Source organism: Cygnus atratus, unplaced genomic scaffold (assembly GCF_013377495.2).
Source record: "Cygnus atratus isolate AKBS03 ecotype Queensland, Australia unplaced genomic scaffold, CAtr_DNAZoo_HiC_assembly HiC_scaffold_47, whole genome shotgun sequence".
NCBI lineage: Eukaryota > Metazoa > Chordata > Aves > Anseriformes > Anatidae > Cygnus > Cygnus atratus.
This window is the reverse complement of record NW_026110073.1, coordinates 13,492-30,561: the sequence shown is the minus strand read 5'-3', so window position 1 is coordinate 30,561 and position 17,070 is coordinate 13,492. Positions and strand designations below refer to the sequence as shown.

General features: G+C 74.0%; 1 protein-coding gene across 5 annotated transcripts; it reads left to right on the top strand.

The window, feature by feature from the left end:
• Positions 1-156: 156 nt before the first annotated feature.
• On the top strand, positions 157-16,997 carry SLC4A2 (solute carrier family 4 member 2). 5 transcript variants are annotated; one of them, XM_035554279.2, is made up of 23 exons: positions 157-265; positions 7,300-7,434; positions 9,258-9,426; positions 9,510-9,745; positions 9,842-9,966; positions 10,056-10,282; positions 10,884-11,020; positions 11,224-11,404; positions 11,488-11,623; positions 11,821-12,004; positions 12,131-12,245; positions 12,332-12,516; positions 12,638-12,851; positions 12,932-13,153; positions 13,288-13,436; positions 13,551-13,745; positions 13,827-14,054; positions 14,187-14,276; positions 14,540-14,706; positions 15,083-15,336; positions 15,482-15,651; positions 15,928-16,101; positions 16,225-16,997. In XM_035554279.2, exons 2-23 carry the CDS (start codon positions 7,375-7,377, stop codon positions 16,303-16,305), a joined length of 3,699 nt encoding a protein of 1,232 aa, XP_035410172.1. In that variant the 5' UTR covers positions 157-265; positions 7,300-7,374; the 3' UTR covers positions 16,306-16,997. The 5 variants fall into 5 exon arrangements, with proteins under 5 accessions (XP_035410172.1, XP_035410171.1, XP_035410170.1 ...); XM_035554280.2 differs by lacking the exon at positions 157-265 and adding an exon at positions 2,157-2,313 and having other exon boundaries at positions 9,854-9,966; XM_035554278.2 differs by having other exon boundaries at positions 9,510-9,966.
• The last annotated feature ends 73 nt before the right edge of the window (positions 16,998-17,070 follow it).

The window sequence follows — 17,070 nt, the reverse complement described above, 5'->3', positions numbered from 1 at the left end:
GCCCCGCCCCTCCGGTACAGCCACACCTCCCGGTACGGCCCCGCCTCCCGGCAGCCCCCGCGCCGGCCCCCGCCCCGGTACCCGCCACGCTCCCCGCCAGCCGCGCTCAGGCCGCGCCCACTCCGTGGCCACGCCCCCCGCCCCCCCCCCCTCCCCGCGGCCGCGGGTTCGAGCCCCGCCGCCCCCCGGTGCCGTTCCCGTGCCGGGTTCCGGGTCCGCCCGGCCCCGCCCCGCGCAGAGCAGCCCGGCGCGGCGGGGAGCTCCGGTAAGTGCCGGGGCGCGGCGGGGCCCGGGCCGGGCATCCCCGGCGGGAGGCAGCGCGGGCCCGCGAGCGGCTGCTGGCCACGTTCCGCGCCCCCGCCGGGGCCCCGCCGCCATCCCCGTTCCGACGGGGCGCCCGCGGGGCGGGGGGGGGCGCGGGCGGCTCCGGGGTCCCCGCGCGCACCGGGGCTGCTCCCGGCCGGTCCCCGCGTCCGCCGCCCCCGGCCCCTTCCCTCCGGCTTTCTGCGGGGCCCCGGAGCGCCCCTCTGCGCTTCCAGCGGCCGCCGGCGGGACCCGAGGCGCCTCCGGTCCCGTCCCATCCCTTCCCGTCCCGTCCGGTCCCGTCCCGTCCCGAGCCCCGCCGGGCCCCGCAGGACGCCCCCGGCTCCGGGACGGCACCGGCCGCAGCGCCCCGCTCCCGGCCCCCCGGCCTCCCGGCTCGGCGCCCCCCGCCCGCGGTGCCGGTGCTTGCGCAAGGCCCCGGGGTTGGGTAACGCCGGCGCGGGCCCGGCCCCGCCGCTCGGTCCCGCTGCCGGTGCCGCCGCCTCCGGAGCGGGGTCGGGGCCCCGGGAGCGGCGGGGGCTCGGCGCCGCCACCTCCGCGGGGCAGCCCCGGTGGCGCTGGGGACGGTCCCGGGGCTGCTGGGGGGGGCGGGGGCCCCGCTCGGTAGCCACGGGGGGGGCCCGGCCCCGCGGTGCCGCTCGGCCCCGAGCCCAGACGGTGGCGCGGCGCCCGGCCCCGAGGGGGGCCGCAGCTGCGGGGGGTTCACGGCCCGGCCCCCCCCCGCGGGGCAGCCCCCTCGGCCGCCCCCCCCCGGCCGTGCTCCCGGCAGCACCGGTCGGTGTGCAGCCCCCCCACCCCCCCGGCTGCCCGCACCTGCTGCCTGCACCCGTAGCTGGCGGCGCACGGCCGGGGGGCTCGGCGGGGACCCTGCGTGTTGCCTCCGGTAACCCCCGGTTATCCCCGGTAAGCCCCGGTAACCCCGCGGCCGCGGGCTGCCCGCCGAGCGGCGCCGCCTCTGCCCTGCCCCGCTTTGCTCCGCTCCCCCCCCCGGGCACGGGACCCCGAGAAACGCTCTGGCCCGGCCCGGCCCGGCCCGGTGAGCTCCCCGGGGGCTGGCGGAGACGTGGCCGGGGGTGGCGGGCACGGCGCCCATCCCGCCCCCCCCCCCCCCGCCCCGCACGGAGCCAGGACGGGCGCAGGGGCACGGCGGTGACCCCGGGGCGCGGGGCCGGGTGGAAGGGAGCGCCCCCGGGAGCCGCGGGACCGAGCCTGGCCCCGGGCCCCGGCGCAGCCCTGTCATTAGAGGGGAGCGGATCCCCGCGCAGCCCGGGCTCGCTGCCCGACCCCACCGCGATGGAGCCGGCGAGCGGGCGCTGAGGGCGGCGCAGGGCGCGGGTCTGCCCCCCCCCGGCCCCCCCAGCTCCTGCTGCTGCCACCCCGGGGCTGCGTCCCCCCGTGGCCCTCGTCCCGGTGCCTGTCCCCGTGTAGGATGCTGGCTCCCGGCGCTGTGAAGCCGCCGGTGCGCGTCCTGCTCCCCGCAGTGCCCGAGTGCCCCGCTGCCGCCCGACCCTCCCCGCGCCCCCCGCAGGAGCGGGGCCTCTCCCTTGGCACGGCCGCCCCCAGCCCAGCCACGCTCGCCTCTCGCCGGCCCCCGTGCCCAGCGGGAGCCTCGCTGCGCGCAGAGGTGTGGCTGCCTCGGTAACAGTTACTGGGACTTGGCACTCGAGCTGTGTTTGGATAAAGTGGCCTGTTACAGGCTTGGCGAAACAAAGACTCTCGCTGCTGCTGCTGCTGCTGCTGCTGCTGCTTTTTTTTCTCGCGCACCGGTATAAAAGCTCCCGGCGTTGTCCGGGCACTTGGCAGCTCGGAGCGCAGAGCGGGCGGACAGGCAGACAGACAGACAGACGGCCGGCGGCCAGCTCAGCCCGCGGCAGAGGCTGTGCCAAGGGCCCCGGCCCCACCGGGACACGCTCCTGGCCCGGGAGCACCCGTGGGCCCTGCAGCACGGGAGCGAGGAGCGGTGGGAGTGCGGCGGTGCCGGGCGATGGGGTGAGTGGGGCCGGGCAGGGGCAGGGCGGGCACGCAGCCCCCAGCCCAGCCGGGGACCAGAGGCCGGTGCCGGCGCCTGTTCCCGGGCATCCTGCCGAGCCCGCGGCGTGGCCGTGCCTGATCCTTCCCTGGGCGCACCCTGGGGCGGCCGCAGCCCTCGGGCTGGGGCAGGGGCTGGCGGCTGCCGTGGGATGGAGCCCCTGGGCCGGGGCTCTGCGGGGTCTGGCCGGCAGCTCCCGGGGCCGGCCCTGTGCCCAGCCCCGTGTCCCCGTGCTGCCGGGGGGGGGGGGCCGGTCCCCTGGGGCCATGGCGGTGGCACCGCGTGTGGGCGTGCGCGCAGAGCAGCTCCGTGATTCATCCCCTGGATCCGGTTGTTTTGAGGTCACCGAGCGGGGGGGAGGAGGATATTTTTGGTGGCGGCTTCTAAAGTTGCAGTGTCTAGAAAACCTTGGCGGGCACGGGAGCCGTGCCGAGGGTGGCTGCGGCGTGGTGGTGGCAGCGGGCCCCGCTCCATCCCTTGCTGCCTGCCATGGCCGTGGGAGCGGGCACGGGCTCCCTGACCCTCTGCGCTGCAGGCCCGGCTCTGCCGGGGGCTCACGGAGCCACACGGAGCCGCCAGGTGAGCGGGGGTGCGGCGGGACCGGGGTGGGGGTACAGGGGCGGCCACACGCGCACGGCCACTGCAGGTGTCGGTGACGCGCGGTGACCCATGGGGAGCACGGTGAGCCCGGCACCCCGGGGCGCAGAGGCAGCCCTGCCTTGGGGCGCTGGTCACGGGCTGGTGCCGCCGGCACGGCAGTGCCGGGCTGGGGCTGCGCTGCCCCGGCTGGCTGCTGCGCCCGGAGCACGAGAGCGCTGAGGAATGTCCTGGACAGGAGCAGGGGGATCAGTGCTTGCAGCCACCAAATTCCTCCTCGTCCTCCCGCCGCCGTGGGATGGGGTGGGCAGCCGGGTGCCCTGGGCTGAGCTGTGCTCGAAGCTGCAGCCCTGCTCTCCCGGGGGCTCCTCGTCACCGCAGTGCCCACCAAGCTCCCGGTGCCGCGGTGGGGACAGGACAGGGACAGGGCAGCCCACCCGCCACAGAGGGAGGGGGCTGTCCTGCGACCTGCACGGCATGGGGCTGGAGGCAGCGCGGCGGCTGCGGGGGCTCCTCCCGGTGCCGGCCCCAGGCAGCACCCCCAGCCTGCGCTCCGCGGGGGCGCGGGGACCCTGTCCCACCGGGCCGGGGCAGTGCATGCAGCTCTGTGGGGACGTGGCCGTGCCTGGTCCCCCTTGGGTGCTCTGGGACACAGTGCACAGAGAGACAGGTGGGGGCCCGTGCATGGAGCATGGGAAAAGGGGACATTCCCCCCCGAAAAAAGCCCCGGGGGTGGGGGGCCCACGGCTGCCGGTGACCTGGTGCAGCGTCACCTCTGGCAGCTCACAGCGGGTGTACGGGGGGCACAAAGCTGCGGGGAGCAGAGCCCCGCGGGGTCAGTGGTGCCCATCACCACACAGCACCCGGCGGGTCCCCGCGCGGGGCCGGGCTGCCGGCCGTGGCACCGGGGCTCCTCGCTCCGCTGGCCGGGGCAGGGCTGGGGCCGGGGCACGTCCACCCGGCGCAGGGCACAGCCTGACCAGCGCCACACTGTGCCTGTGGCAGCGCACCCGGAGCATGGCAGGGGCGGTCCTCATGGACCGGGCCCAGCTCGGGCGGCGGTGGCTGGGCTGGGTCCCGTGGCCAGGCTGTGGATGAGGCTCCAATGCCTGGAGCGGTGGCCACCAAAGGCTTCTCCCTGGCCTGCGGGCACAAACGTGCAGCACGCGGATGTGTGCCTGGGGCATCCACCTCTGGAGAGACACGGGGGTGCTGCGTGGGGGGCACGTGGCCTCATCATGGGTGGCCAGCGGCACGGGCACGAGTGGCGTTGGTCCTGCAGCCAAGGAGCAGCTGCTGGGTGCTGCCGGCCCGTGGCGGGGCAGAGCGGGCCCGGGTCAGGGAGCAGCCCCGGGAGCTCCAGGCGTGGTGCCGCGGGGCCGGGACGATGCCCTGTAATCGTCTTAGGCGGGATCAGGCGGGCAGGTCGAGGCTGGCCCCAGGAATGCGGCGGCAGCACCGGGGCGGGAGCAGCAGAGCCGGCTCACGCACAGGCACCGATCGGAGCCAGGCGGTAATTAATGGAGCAGAGCGGTGTTGGCAGCCCTATCTCCCTATCTGAGACCTGCCCTGCTTATCTGAGCGGGATTGTTCCCAGCAAACAAGAGCCCATTGTGCTGCGCCGAGGGCCTGGGAAACGCAGCACACGGAGCGCTGCGGGACCGGCTCCGGTGCGGGGCGGTGCTGCGGGGCGCGGGGGGCACCGGCCCCCGGGGGGCTCCTGCGGGGCCAGGGAGTGCAGGGACCAGGGCGCCCTCCCGTCCCCGCGGGGCTGCAGGGAGCGGGTGCGGGAGCCAGCGCGGCGCCCGGTGCGGGTGCGGGAGCGCCTGACTCAGGGCTCCTCGTGGCTCCGCTCCCGGCCGCGGCACGAGCTGCTGAGCCGTTTCCGCCCGGCCGCGCTCGTGGTGACTCAGCCGCCACCGGGACAGCAGAGGCCCTGGCACCCGTCACCCTTTCCAGCGGGGTCAGCCAAGGGCGCCCGCAGCCCTTGTGGCCGGCGCTGCGGCTCTGCCATCCCCGCGGTCCTGCTGGGTCCCCGCCGTGGCACCACCAAAGGCAGGGGGAGCGGGGCAGTGCTCAGAGCCCCACTTTTGGGCAAGGGGCAGGCGGTGCAGGGGTTGGACGCGGGTTAGCGCGCGGCTCCCGGCTCCCTGGTGCCCATGAGAACACGGCTCAGGACTGCTTCCCAGCTCCGCTCTCCCCAGGGCGGTCCCAAAGGTGTTTACGAGGCTCTAATCCCTGCGAGCTGCAGCCGGGATTAAACGCAGCAAAGCCTCTCAGGGCAGCGGCGAGCGCGCTCCCGCACCGGACCTGGCACCCCTGGGTGGGGGCCCGGCACCGCCTGCCCGGTGCGGCTGGGACGGGGGCACCGCAGCGGGGCTGCCCCCATGGGGCGACGCGGCCCTGACCCCACAGCGGGGCTGGAGCCGCGTGGAGGCTCCGGCTGCACCCAGCCAGGCTCTTCTGGGTGCCTCTGCCCCCGCTGCGTGCTCAGCACATGCTGCCGCTGTCCGGTGGCTCATCCTCCCCATCCCCGTGCCCGGGTGCTGCCTGGCACAGCAGAGCACATGCCCCCCCCCGCCCTTCCCCACCGCTGCAGCCCTTGGGGCTGGGGGGGCGCAGCGGCACGGGGCCCCCAGGCAGGGTCCAGCCCACGGGCACATTGCGCTGCGTGTCCCCGTGCAGGGAGCACAGCACCCCCGTGTCCACGTGGGGTGCGGGTCCTTCTGCACCACCCTTGAGTCCCCCTGCACCCAGGAAGGGCATTTTGGGGGTCCCGGCTCTGCCGGGGGCAGGCACCAGCTTGTGTTCCCCCCCCCCAGTTCCAGCCCCACTGGGCACACTGGCGAGACCAGAGCCATGCAATTCCTCGCAGAGATGACGGGAACTGGGGCCTCCCGGCCATCCTCATGCCCTGCAGGGTGCGGTGGCCGCAGGGGCCGCAGGACGCGTCCCTCCCCGGGGCTGCGGGGCACACACCGGGGCTCCCCGTCCCGCGCCCCGGCCGGCGGCGGGGGAGTGGCAGCGGCGGTTTGGCGGGCGCCCCGGCAGGTCGCTAATCTGCGCTCGCTCGGCTGGAATGTGGATGTTCTGGCTCCGGCCCCAGGATTAGGGAGCAGCCGGAGCCGGGCAGCGCCGAGCCCAGAGCAAGCAGACGCGGGCAGAGCGCCGTGCCGGGCTTGGCCCCGTGTCAGCCGAGCGGCACCGCGCTGGGGCTGAGCCGGGCCCTAGGAGCCGCAGTCTCAGTGGACGCCGAGGCCGCAGCTCCTTGAGCCCGGCCGCAGCCCCTGCTCTGGGCACGGGATGGAGAGGGGGGGAGCGTGGCCCCGTGCCACCCGTGGCGGTGTTTGTGCTGGCAGGGTACGGCCAGGCACCCCGGCCCGGGGGCGGCGCACAAACGCCGTCCTTATCTGCGGCGTGCCTGCCCCGGCCTCGCCTCCCCTTGCTGATGGGCAGCAGCCACCTTGGCAAGGGCACGGGGCTGCGGGGACGGCTCCTGGAAAACCCCGCGGTGTGGAAATTGTGGCTCAGGGCAGCTCCCGCCCGCTCCTGGGGGCACCGCCATCGGGGGGACGGGGGGGAAGCAGCCCCCCTAAGGCCTGGGGGGCCCAGCAGCCCGCGGCAGCCGGACCCCACGTGCGGGGTGGCGGTGGTGTGGGGCGCGCGGAGGGGTTGCACGTGTGGGGCGGCGGGGCGGGAGGGGTGCCCATGCCGGGCGGCGAGGCACCCATGTGAGGCGCAGTCATCCATCACCACCCTCCGCGGTCCTCGCCGTCACGTGGGGCCGCCTCCCGCAGCAATAAACCCGACACGCCGGGACCGAGGGCTCAGCTGGGTCCCGGGGAGCTGCCGAGGGCAAGTGGGGGGCGTGGGGGGCTGCGGGGGGCGAGGGGCTGGAGGAGGGCGCGTGGCGGGGTTTGGGGCGAACGAGGGCAGCGGTGGGACCCATGGGGGTGCCCGTCTGGGGGTCCCTGCCGCGCGGGGCTGGGTTCAGCGCACGCTCAGGGTCACGCCGAGGGGCTGGGCCCCGTCCAAGCCCAGCCCTGGGCCCCGCTCTCCTCTGGCGTTTGTCTTGGCGCCCGCTCTCCCGCTCGGACCCAGCGGCCAAGACAAACCCGGCTGGAGCCGGCCCCGGGGCGCAGCCTGCTCCGCTGTTTTCTTTCTCTCCCCGGCCCCCGGGTCAGCCGGAGGGGACGCCAAGCGCGGCCGCCCTCCCTGCGGCACCCTGCGGGGCAGCCGCGGGGCTGGAGGTGGCACCCAGTGCCGGGGTCGGGGGCATGGCTGGGCAGCCGCACGGCCCCACAGGGCTCCTGGGGAGCCCCCACCGAGCCCCCGCTCTGCTCCCCCAGGTTATGCTGCCCCAACACCGCCCTCTGAGTCCCCGTGAGAAGGAGAAGGGCTAAGCGGGCCCCGCGGCCAGCGCCATGAGCCACTCCCAGGTGTCCTCCGAGATTCACCACATCGTCTCGTCGGCCTTCGAGAGCGTAAGTGCTGCCGGGGGGCCGGGGGGCTGCGGGCAGTGGTCTGCCAGGCGAGGGGAGCCGCAGCGTCCTGGGGCACAGCATGGAGCAGGATGGTACAGCATGGCACGGCGCGGCGTGGCACGGCCCTGCTGGACCGAGGGGCTGCCAGCGGGGCCGCAGGGCGCCCAGCCCGGTGCTCTGCCACGGGGCAGGGCTGTGAGGCTGAGCCGAGGTGCGGGGCTGGGGGTGCCCTCGAGGGCAGGCTCTGCCGGTGCCGTGCCCGGTGCCAGCGCGCGGCTCGGCTCTGCTGGGATTTATGGGGCTGCCGGGAGCGGGGTTAATGATTAACCCCTTGTGGCACGCGGGATGGCTGCCCCATGCCATTGGGCAAGTCCCCATCGCCGCGGCACGTGATCGGGGATGGGACCTGCGGGTGGCACAGGCGCTGTGGCCCCAGCCCCTTCCTCACCGCTCCGCCACCCATGGATTTCCTCCTGCACCCCCGGGTAAGCCGTGGCCTCGCATCCCGCACTGCCCGGCCACGGGCTCCTGTCCCCATCCGTCCTAGGGCCCGAGGCTGGGCCAGGCCGGTGGCAGTGCCACCAGCGTGCCAGGGACATGGGGCATCGCCCGCCAGAGCCGCTGCTCGGATGGGGAGGGCTCAGCCCCAGGGACCCACAGAGGGGGCCACCAGTGCCCGGTCACGCCTGGCCAGGAACGGGGGCGGGTTTGGCACGGGGGGGGTCCTCGGCGTGACCGCGGCCAGGGTTCAGCGCGGGGGCACGGGGCTGGGGGCCGGGGCTGGGGGCTGCGCTCACAGCACAGGCAGCGATGGGGGGTCCCGGGGGGGGCAGCAGGGCGCTGGCGGTTGGGGAGCGGGGGCAGCGTGCGCAGGCTGGGGACTGGGGGGAGCCCTCGGGGGGGGGCGGCTCCGGGGGGGCTCCGCCCGGCTTCTGTCGCCCCGCCGGGACGGGGCCCTTTGGGGTCGCCCCGGGTCGCGGTGGGGCGGGGGGGTGGCGGGGGGGGCTGGCCATGGGGGGGGGCTGGCAGCGCCCCCGCCCCTCAGCCCGGGCGGGTCCGTGGGGGCGGCGGCGGCGGCGCGGCCCCGAGCGGGACCCGGGCACGGCCGGGGGGGGGAAACGGGGGGGGGGGAGCGGGGCGGGGGGGGCCGTGCGTGCCCGCGGGATGACGGTGCGGGGCGGGGGCGGGGGCGGGGGGGGCCGGGCAGCCCCGAGCAGGCTCCGCGCAGCGCGGGGGGCGCCGTGCACGCGCCGGGGGGGGCCGCGCGGTACCGGGGGGGGGGCGCGCGGTACCGGGATGCTGCGGGCGCGGCGCGGTGCCCTCTGCGGGCCGCTGTCACCTTGAGGCGGGCGCGGGGCGGCTCCGTCAATATTTGGCGAGGCGGGGGGGGGACGGAGCCGCCGCCGTGACCTTCCCGGCCGCGCCGCCCGCCGCCCCCATAAAGCGCCGCCGCCGCCGCCGCTGCGGGGGAAGCACCCGGGGGAAGCACCGCACCGCCCCGCAGCGCCCCGCAGCGCCCCGCACCGCGCCGCGCCGCCATGACTCAGGTGGGGACGGCACCGGCCGGGGCGCGCCGCGCCCGCACCCAGCGCCCGCACCCAGAGCCCGCACCCGGCCCCCCCCGCACCGCACCCGCACCTGAGTCATGGGGGCACGGCGGGGGCGGGGAGCGGGCACGGCACCGGGCGGCGGGGGGTCGGCACCGGGGGGCGACACCGGGGGCTGCGGGGCGCGGGGACGCGCGGTCGGGGCGCGGCGGGGCTGGGGGGACCGGGGGGGGCGGCGGGTCCTGGTGCCCGCTCAGCCCCGCGGCCGTCCCGCAGCCCGAGCAGGATGCGCTGGGCCCCAGCTCGCCCAAGTTCGGGGAGGAGGAGGAGGAGAAGGACCTGAACAAGGCGCTGGGCGTGGAGCGCTTCGAGGAGATCCTGAGCGACTCGTACCCCCGCAACGCGGAGGAGGCCGGGCGCAGCTACGGCGAGGAGGACTTCGAGTGTGAGTGGGGCCGGGGGGCGCGGGCAGGGCCCCGGGCAGGGCGAGCGGGGCGGCAGCGCGCCCACCCCGCCCCGTTCCCCCAGATCACCGCCAGTCGTCCCACCACATCCACCACCCGCTCTCCACGCACCTGCCCCCCGATGCCCGCCGCAAGAAGGGAGCACCCAAAAAGGGCAAGAAGAAGCGCCCCCGCGCCTCTGCCCCCGGCGAGACCCCCACCATCGAGGAGGCCGAAGAGGATGAGGATGAGGCGGGCGACACGGAGACAGAGCGCTCTGCGGAGGAGCTGCTGCAGGGCGCCCCGCCGGAGGCGGTGCAGGTGGGGGCCGGCCGGGGCAGGGAGCGCAAGAGCCGGGGGGCTGCTGGTGCCCGTGGGGCCGCAGCAGCAAATTTGTCCCCCCGCCCTTCGCCACAGTTCTTCCTGCAGGAGGACGAGGTGGCCGACCGCCGCGCAGAAGAGCCAGCAGCACCCCCGGCACTGCCAGCCCCCCCGGCAGAGCCCTGCGCGGCTGCGTCCCCCAAGGCAGCCAGGGCAGCCAGGTGAGAAATGGGTCTGGGGGTCCGGGCACCCCGTCCTGTGGGGCTCAGCAGGGGTGGTGCTCAGCCCCGGGGTGGTGCCTGCGTTGCAGCCCTGATGCCGAGGAGGGACGCTCAGCTGAGGGCCCGGCCGCCGAGGAAGCCGGTTCCCCCGGCCGCCCCACGGCCAAGTCCCAGCCGGGGCACCGGAGCTACAACCTCCACGAGAGGCGGCGGATCGGCAGCATGACGGGCGTGGAGCAGGCGCAGTACCAGAAGATGCCCACAGACGAGTCGGAGGCCCAGACGCTGGCCTCGGCCGACCTGGACTACATGAAGAGTGAGTGGGGTCTCGGACTGGCGGGCGAGGGGGTCTGGGGAGCACGGAGCTGTGCACGGGGCAAGCGGGGCTGGGGCCGGCCGAGCAGGGCTGGGCGCAGGCTCTGGGCGCAGGGGGTGCCGGGCGCCGAGGACGGGCAGGAGCAGCGCCAGTGGCGCTCAGCCAGGGGCTGGCACCCAGGGCGGCTGGAGCGGGAGGCGGCGGCGATGCCTCCCCCGAGGGCTCTCCGGCTTGCAGCTCCGGGACTTCCAGGGCTGCTTTTGCCGTAACAGCTCCCTGGGGACCTCTCTGCCCTCAGCGCACCCGCAGCCCGTTGGCAAGGGGTGCAGGGCGGCTGCTCCTCGCTGCTGGCCCCCCCGCTGCACAGCTGCTTGCCAGCACACGGCCCCCATCCTCCCGGGCCGAGTCCCACCCCCTGCTCCCGTGGCCCCCGGCCCTGTGGTGGTCGTTGCCCTGCCCCAGCTGCGGTCTCTGAGCTTGCCGGGGGGCTACTGCTGGGGAAGGGCTCCCCATGGCTGCGTGGTGCGGGGGGGCTCTCAGGGCTGTGCCCCCCACGGGTTACCCACCTGCCTCCACCGCCGTCCGTCCCCGTTTCTGGCAGGTCACCGCTTCGAGGACGTGCCCGGGGTGCGCCGGCACCTCGTGCGGAAGAGCGCCAAGGCGCAGGTTGTCCACGTCAGCAAGGACCACAAGGAGCCGAGCACGCGGCACCGCAAGCAGGACCGGCAGCCCCACGAGGTGGGGTCTGCGCCCGGGGGGGCTGGGGCACGGCAGGGGTCCCACTGCTCGCGGGGGTGCCGCGGAGGAGCCGAGCGAGTGGCAGCTCCACGCGGGAGCATCCCCACGGGGCCATCTTGCTCAGGGCCCGGTGAACAGGGGCTGCCAGCGCACGGCCCCCCCGTTGCCATGGGGTGTCCCCAGTGACCCGTGTGTGCCCGCAGGTGTTTGTGGAGCTGAACGAGCTGGTGGTGGACAAGAACCAGGAGCTGCAGTGGAAGGAGACAGCGCGCTGGATCAAGTTTGAGGAGGACGTGGAGGAGGAGACGGACCGCTGGGGCAAGCCTCACGTGGCCTCGCTGTCCTTCCGCAGCCTCCTGGAGCTGCGCAAGACCCTGTCCCACGGTAGGGCAGGGGGGCAGCCCCTCAGGGCACAGGCAGGCGTACCCCTGGCCCCGCTCGCCTCAGCCCCCGCTCCCTTGCCCCAGGCGCCGTGCTCCTCGACCTGGACCAGAAGACTCTGCCGGGGGTGGCTCACCAGGTGGTGGAGCAGATGGTCATCACCGACCAGATCCGGGCCGAGGACCGCGCCAACGTGCTGCGGGCGCTGCTGCTCAAGCACAGGTGAGCAGGGGACAGCGACCCAACAGCATCCCACTCCTCTGGGCTCTGCTCCCCACGGCCACGGGGACAGCACTGTCCCTGGTGCCACCGGTCCATACGGGGACGCTGGGAACTCTCCCGGGGCAGTCAGTACCAGCAGCCCCTCGGGCACGCGGAGCTGTCGGGCCACCGCAGACAGCCCTGGGTTTGTCCCGCAGCCACCCGAGCGACGAGAAGGACTTCTCCTTCCCCCGCAACATCTCGGCCGGCAGCCTGGGCTCGCTGCTCGTGCACCACCACAGCACCAACCATGTGGGCGAGGGCAGCGAGCCGGCCGTCACCGAGCCCCTCATCGCCGGCCACGCCGTGGAGCACGACACGCGGATCGATGTGGAGCGGGAGGTGAGCCCGGCCCCACCACTGCGCTGTGTCCCCAGCCCCCCCCCACGCCTTCCTCTGTCCTGCTGCCGCTCCTCATCCTCGGGCCGGGCCCTGGCCTGAGCTCCGCCGCACACTCTGCCCCCCCAGAGGGAGGTCCTGGCCCCAACGCCCCCGGCTGGCATCACTCGCTCCAAGTCCAAGCATGAGCTGAAGCTGCTGGAGAAGATCCCAGACAACGCCGAGGCCACGGTGGTGCTTGTGGGTATGGAGGGGCGGCAAGGGGGGGTGGGGGGGCTCCACACACCAGGCGCCCCAAGGTGACCCCCTGCATCCCTTGGACACCCGCAGGCTGCGTGGAGTTCCTGGACCAGCCCACCATGGCCTTCGTGCGGCTGCAGGAGGCCGTGGAGCTGGACTCGGTGCTGGAGGTGCCCGTCCCCGTGCGGTTCCTCTTCGTGCTGCTGGGGCCCAGCAGCACCCACATGGACTACCACGAGATCGGGCGCTCCATCTCCACCCTCATGTCCGACAAGGTGAGCGCTGTCTCCTGGGCCGCGTCCCGTCTTTGGGAATGTGTCCTGGACGCATCCCCTGCCCATGTCCCCGCCTGGCTCGAGTCCCCTGGCCGGGGGCTCTGACCCCGCTGTCCCGCAGCAATTCCACGAGGCCGCCTACCTGGCCGACGACCGCCACGACCTCCTCAACGCCATCAACGAGTTCCTGGACTGCAGCGTGGTGCTGCCGCCCTCGGAGGTGCAGGGCGAGGAGCTGCTGCGCAGCGTCGCCCACTTCCAGCGCGAGATGCTGAAGAAGAGGGAAGAACAGGAGCGGAGGCTGCTGCTGGAGCCCAAGTCCCCCGAGGAGAAAGGTGCTGGCGGGGCCGGGGCAGGGCAGGGTCTTCGTGGTGTGGCGGGGTCTCACCACCCGTCCGTCTGTCCCGGGGTGCAGCACTGCTGAAGCTGAAGGTGGTGGAGGGCGAGGGCGAGGATGAGGACGATCCCCTGCGGCGCACGGGCCGGCCCTTCGGGGGGCTGATCCGGGACGTGCGGCGGCGCTACCCCAAGTACGTGAGCGACTTCAGGGACGCGCTGAACCCCCAGTGCATCGCAGCCGTCATCTTCATCTACTTCGCTGCGCTGTCCCCAGCCATCACCTTTGGAGGGCTGCTGGGTGAGCTCTGGGGTGTGCCGTGCTGCGTGGGGACGGGGCATGCAGTGCTCGGGGAGATGGAGCAGCGCGCTGCCTGGGGACAGCAGTGCGCAGACCTGTCCCGCCTGCTGTGCCTGACCCTGTCCCGCCCCCAGGGGAGAAGACGCAGGACCTGATCGGGGTGTCGGAGCTGATCATCTCCACGTCGCTGCAGGGCGTGCTCTTCTGCCTGCTGGGCGCCCAGCCCCTGCTCGTCATTGGCTTCTCGGGGCCCCTGCTCGTCTTCGAGGAGGCTTTCTTCACGGTGAGAACAGGGAGGACATTCCTGGGTGCTGGGGGGCAGAGCCCACGGCTGGGTGATCTGCCCGGCCCTGGGGCTGTCCCTGCCACTGACACCTGTCCGTCCGTCTGCCCGCAGTTCTGCACGTCCAATGGCCTGGAGTACCTGGTGGGACGCGTCTGGATCGGCTTCTGGCTCATCCTCATCGTGCTGGTCATGGTGGCCTTCGAGGGCAGCTTCCTGGTGCGCTTCGTCTCCCGCTTCACGCAGGAGATCTTCGCCTTCCTCATCTCCCTCATCTTCATCTATGAGACCTTCTCCAAGCTGGCCAAGGTGAGCGAGGGGTCCGGGATGCCTGCGGGGCAGTGCGGGGGCCAGGACGGGCCTGACCCCCCCCCCCCCCGGCTGCTGCAGATCTTCCAGGAGCACCCCCTGCACAACTGCACGAGGGCCAACGGCACGGAGGCGGAGGCCTGGAGGGATGGCAGCACGGCCCCGGCCAACAGCACGGGGGGCCGCGCCGCCGCCAAGGTGACGGGGCAGCCCAACACGGCGCTGCTCTCGCTGGTGCTCATGGCCGGCACCTTCTTCATCGCCTTCTTCCTGCGCAAGTTCAAGAACAGCCGGTTCTTCCCCGGACGGGTGCGTGGGGCAGGCGGGACGGCGGCGCGGGCGCTGCGCGGGGCCCTGGGGTGAGCCCGGCTTTGGGGGGCAGGGCTGAACTGGGGGGGGCGGGCAGGGGCTGGGGCCGGGCTGACACTGCTCTGCCTCCAGATTCGGCGGCTCATCGGGGACTTCGGGGTGCCCATTGCCATCCTGGTGATGGTGCTGGTGGACTACAGCATCCACGACACCTTCACGCAGGTCAGCACCAAGCCGCTGCCATGGCGGGACCCCCCCGGCCCCGTTCCCTCCTGGGTCTGGGGGTGACGGGCGCAGGCACCGGGCCCCACGGCACTCGGCCACCTCGGGCTCCTGGCATCCCCCTGCCTCAAGCCCCGGGGGGGTCCAGCCCCATAGGGTGCCTCTGTGCCCTAGCGTGGGGCGGGGGCCTCCTCGCTCCCAGGGAGCCGGGGGCTGGGGCCAGAGCCTGCGGTGCCCCCCCAGCATTTGCACCCCCCCCGCAGAAGCTGAGCGTGCCCAGCGGGTTCTCGGTGACGGCCCCGGAAAAGCGGGGCTGGGTGATCAACCCCCTGGGCGAGAAGAGCGACTTCCCCGTGTGGATGATGGTGGCCAGCGGCCTCCCCGCCATCCTCGTCTTCATCCTCATCTTCATGGAGACGCAGATCACCACGTGAGCGCAGCGGGGCCGGGCTGGGGGCCCAGCAGCACCGTGCGGGGCATGAGCGGGGCAGGGGGCGCCGTGCTGTGCCGTGCTGCGCCGTGCCATGCTGTGCCATGCCTTGCTATGCTGTGCCGTGCTGTGCTGTGCTGTGCCATGCTGAGCCATGCCGAGCTGTGCCATGCCAAACTGTGCCATGTTTTGCTGAGTTGTGACCATCTGTGCTGAGCCATGCCATGCCAAACTGTGCCATGCTAAACTGTGCCATGCCATGCTGAACCATAGCATCCTGTGTAGTGCTGAGCCTCGCTGTGCTGTACCGAGCCATGCCAAGCTGTGCCATGCCAAGCTGTGCTGAGCCATGCCAACAGTCCGCCCTTGTGCCCAGGCTGATCATCAGCAAGAAGGAGCGGATGCTGCAGAAGGGCTCTGGGTTCCACCTCGACCTCCTGCTCATCGTGGCCATGGGTGGCTTCTTCGCGCTCTTCGGGCTGCCGTGGCTCGCCGCGGCCACGGTGCGCTCCGTCACGCACGCCAACGCGCTCACCGTCATGAGTAAGGCCGTGGCGCCCGGGGACAAGCCCAAGATCCAGGAGGTGAAGGAGCAGCGGGTCACCGGGCTGCTGGTGGCCGTGCTCGTCGGTAGGTCCAGGCCTGCCTGCCGGGGTCCCACGTGGCCACAGGGCCTGGGCAGCCATGGGGGGGGGGGTGGGGGGGGTGGGCAGGGAGGGCTGCAGGGGTGTGGGGGTCAGTGGGCACTGCACAGACACCCCCCCCCTCTGCACAGGGCTGTCCATCGTCATCGGGAAGCTGCTGCAGCAGATCCCGCTGGCCGTGCTCTTCGGGATCTTTCTCTACATGGGCGTCACCTCCCTCAATGGCATCCAGTTCTACGAGCGCCTGCAGCTGCTGCTGATGCCCCCCAAGCACCACCCTGATGTCCCCTACGTCAAAAAGGTTGGGGGGGGGGGTATGGCGGGAGGTGCCACGGGTGGGCAAGGCCATGCCCTGCCCGGTGGGGTGCGGGACCCTCCCCTGAGGCACCCTCGGCTGTACCGGGGTCAGGGGCACCAGGGCACCTGTGGGACCCTTGCCTTGGGGCTTGGGGGGGGGGGGGGGGGGGGCCACAGACAGGGCTGCGGGAGCCAGGTTCCAGGGTGGGGGCACAGCAGGGTGAGGTGGGGGGGACGCAGGGTCCCGTGCACCCCATCCCTGACGCCCATCCCCGCGCAGGTGCGCACGCTGCGCATGCACCTCTTCACCGGGCTGCAGCTGGCGTGCCTGGCCGTGCTGTGGGCCGTCATGTCCACCGTGGCCTCCCTGGCCTTCCCCTTCATCCTCATCCTCACGGTGCCACTCCGCATGTGCCTGCTCAGCCGCATCTTCACCGACCGCGAGATGAAGTGTGTAAGTACCAGCCCCGCGGTGCCGGGGTGTGCCGCAGCCGTGCCCTCCTCGGGGAGGGACGGGGGTGGCAGGGGGACGGCAGGGGAGCCCCCCGCTGCACGCTCAGCCCCCCCGCTCCTCCAGCTGGACGCGGACGAGGCCGAGCCCATCCTCGACGAGCGGGAAGGTGTGGACGAGTACAACGAGATGCCGATGCCAGTGTGAGCCTGTGCCAGCCAGCGAGCCGCCCGCGGGGCTGGGCACGGCCAGGCCCCCGTGCTGCCGCCCTGCATGGGGCTGGGGGCAGCGGCTGCGCAGCCGTGCCCGGCCGGGGACGGGCACCCCGCGCCCCTGGGACTCCGCTCTGCCGGCCGGGGGCCCCCCGCCAAAGAGAAGCCGTCCCGTGGCCTCACCCCACGGGGACACCCCCCCCCAGGGCACCCCGCTCGCCGCTGCTGCAGCGCAGGGGGCCCGTGCCTTTCGTCCCCCCCCCGGACACGTCCTGACCACGCCGTGGGGCAGAGCCCTCCCACCATTCCCCTGCAGTGCTGCAGGTCCGTGCCCTGCCCCAGCTCCTCTGCCACCCTGGCCTGGCCCTGGGCTCCCGCCCGACAATCAGGTGTTAACTGAATACCACCGTGTTTTATTTAACTGAAACGGCAATAAACAGCTTTATAGCGAGCGTGGCGGGATGAGGAGTGCCGAGGCAGCCCGGTGCGGAGGTGCGGGGGGCAGCCCGTCCTGCCCTGCCCCACGGCCGCCCGCACCAGGGCAGGGCTGCCGGCAGCATCCGCGCACCGCACGCGGCGGTGGGGTGCTGGCCCTGGGGACCACGGCCGCCCCCCGCCACCTCCCGGGCAGCCCTGGGGCTGGGGGCAGCCCGCTGCCTCGTACTAATAAAGAGAACGGACTTTGCACACTTTTCACCAGTTTTATTGGAAAGTTAACCCCTGCGTCCCAAGCACCCCCCTCCTCCCACCCAGGGCCCCG